This window comes from Diospyros lotus, chromosome 13 (genome assembly GCF_014633365.1).
Source record: "Diospyros lotus cultivar Yz01 chromosome 13, ASM1463336v1, whole genome shotgun sequence".
NCBI classification, from domain to species: domain Eukaryota; kingdom Viridiplantae; phylum Streptophyta; class Magnoliopsida; order Ericales; family Ebenaceae; genus Diospyros; species Diospyros lotus.
Window position 1 is genome coordinate 20101730 of NC_068350.1, and position 2381 is coordinate 20104110.

Consider the following 2381-nt stretch of genomic DNA (forward strand, 5'->3'; position numbering starts at 1 on the left):
AATGTATTTTATTTTTATTTAGGGTCTCCCCTCTCTCTCTCTCTCTCTTCACTTATTTCTGGGTACGGCAAAGCAATCCCTCACCAAATTAAACGAGAGGTAGCTTACGGCGGGGGATTCCATGCATGCAATTCATCACTTCGTTAAATGTACTGTCCCCCATTCAGATAATATGAAACACAGAAACAAATTATGAGTCAATTTGTTCATTCATACATGATGATGATCAGCAGTATATATATATATATAAAAGAACTGGAAAGAGAATCCAAAGATTTTAAGACGACGTACGTTGGTGTATGTATCAATCACATTATTCCACCAATATTATAAAAAAAAAAAAGGACAAAAAATTATTAGTAATAGATCTTGCAATAATAATGTTCCTCAAACTATAGATTTCCACCAAAATCAAGCCAGCATCGATCAATCACAGATTTTACAACGCAGAAAGCCACGAAATCGATCATTGTGTAGTTACCAATACAGATGGGTTGCTGTTCGTTCGCTTGTTTATTTGTTTGTTGACGAAATGTGTCGTTAATCGATGTGAACCGAGTCATTGAGAGGAGTTTCGTCTGGCCGTGTTCTCCGCGATCTGAGCCAGCGATTGGAGGTTGCACCGGACGATGGTGTCCACGAATACGCAGGTCTCCTCCTCGGTGTTCCCCGGCGGAGTGTCGACGACGTAGGACTCTACAACAACCGTGCCGCGGCCGTCAACGGAGGGGTGGAGGGTGGTGACGGACCGGTAATTGGCCAAGCGGTGGTCGCCACCGACTACGCTGAAGCTGATGACGTGGCGCTCGTCGTCGAGGATCTCCAGCCGTTCGGTGCTGTTGGCTGCGGGGAGGCCGGAGATGACGTGGACTTCGCGGACTGTGCCGACGGTGCCGTCGCCGTCGACGAGGTGGCAGCTCTTGACGAAGTGCTTGTAGGCCTGGGGGTTGTCGAAGCGTCGGACGACCGACCAGACGGTGGAGGGGGGGGCAGCGATGTCCTGGATCACGGCGGAGCAGCACTGGTTGGGACCGACGGCGTGGGTATGGTAGCGGGCAACTGCGTCTGGCAAGTGGGCGGCGCCGGCTAGAGGGGCCCGACGTTGGAGGGACGGTTTCTGGCCGCAAGTGGCGGAGGCGGCGGTGATCCGGTGAAGCAGGAGAGAGGACTTTGGTGTAGTGGAAAGCATGTTTCAATGATGGGTTTAATTTGGCGTTGTGTTAGAGAGAGAGAGAGAGAGAGAGAGAGAATTGGCCACTTTGGAGATGTGCGAGGCGTATAAATCTGAGTTGGGTTAAGCGCTTTCTGGTTTTGATCAGTCTGTAAAGATTCAAGAAAGTCGATGATGCTCTCCCTCAGTTTTGAATATATATATATATATATATATATATCTAGCGAGAGAGAGAGAGAGAGAGAGAGAGAGAGAGAAGGGGTTGGTTGGATTTTCGAAAAAGAAGAACGAGGGGTTGATGGAAGTTCGTGTTCATGTGGGGGCTATAAAATAGGTCCTACTGGCCTACCTAAATTACTAAACTAACCCTCTGCCGAAAATGCAAATTCCACATTGACTGTCCGCCGTCAATAGGGATGACAACGAGGACGCTACTGCTGGTAGCTATTCGTCAAATCCTCGATATATAGGTAAATTTAGCTGACTCATACCAAGTGTACACACATTTTACACATTAAAAATGCTATTGATACATTTATTTTATATATCTTAATTACATAAAGGAATATTATGATAAAAAAACTCCTCATGAGGCATATAGAGCGCATGAGGTGCATGTAAAATACAGAATATTTTGGTCATAATATCCTCTTATATAGCCCAAGATGTACAAAATGAATGTACATCTAGCATGATTTTTTACACATTTTGTACATCTTGAGTTACATAACTAATATTATGACTAAAATACCCTACACCTCACATGCACCTCACGCATCTCTATGCACTTCATGAGGGGTATTTTTATCATAATACTCTCTTATGTAGCTTAAAATGTATAAAATGGGTGTATCAATAGTATTTTTCAATTTAGCTATGAAAATTGCTAACGTTAACTGTGGAAATTTCGACTGGGCTTTTGAAAATATATTTCCACAACGGGCAGAGAGGTGGTGGAGAAGGCTGGTTTCCTGACTACCTTGCCAGCCTCAATTCTTAAGTAAATAAATATTGTAATACTAAATAAGTTTATAATATTATAAAAAAAATTGAAACTATTTAAGGATCCAAATCGAGATTATGGTTCTATATTGAGCCCTACGTTCCAAAAGATTGAAGATTAAATAAAATATTCATTAAAAATGATTACAAAATTAGATATTATAAGAATATAAATATAAATTTGCCCAATGCCAATCTCCGTTGTTTC

General features: G+C 42.6%; 1 protein-coding gene across 1 annotated transcript; it reads right to left on the reverse strand.

The window, feature by feature from the left end:
• Positions 1–369: 369 nt before the first annotated feature.
• On the reverse strand, positions 370–1462 carry LOC127787992 (abscisic acid receptor PYL4-like). Its single transcript, XM_052316111.1, has one exon. It carries the CDS (start codon positions 1187–1189, stop codon positions 560–562), a length of 630 nt encoding a protein of 209 aa, XP_052172071.1. The 5' UTR covers positions 1190–1462; the 3' UTR covers positions 370–559.
• Positions 1463–2381: the final 919 nt, after the last annotated feature.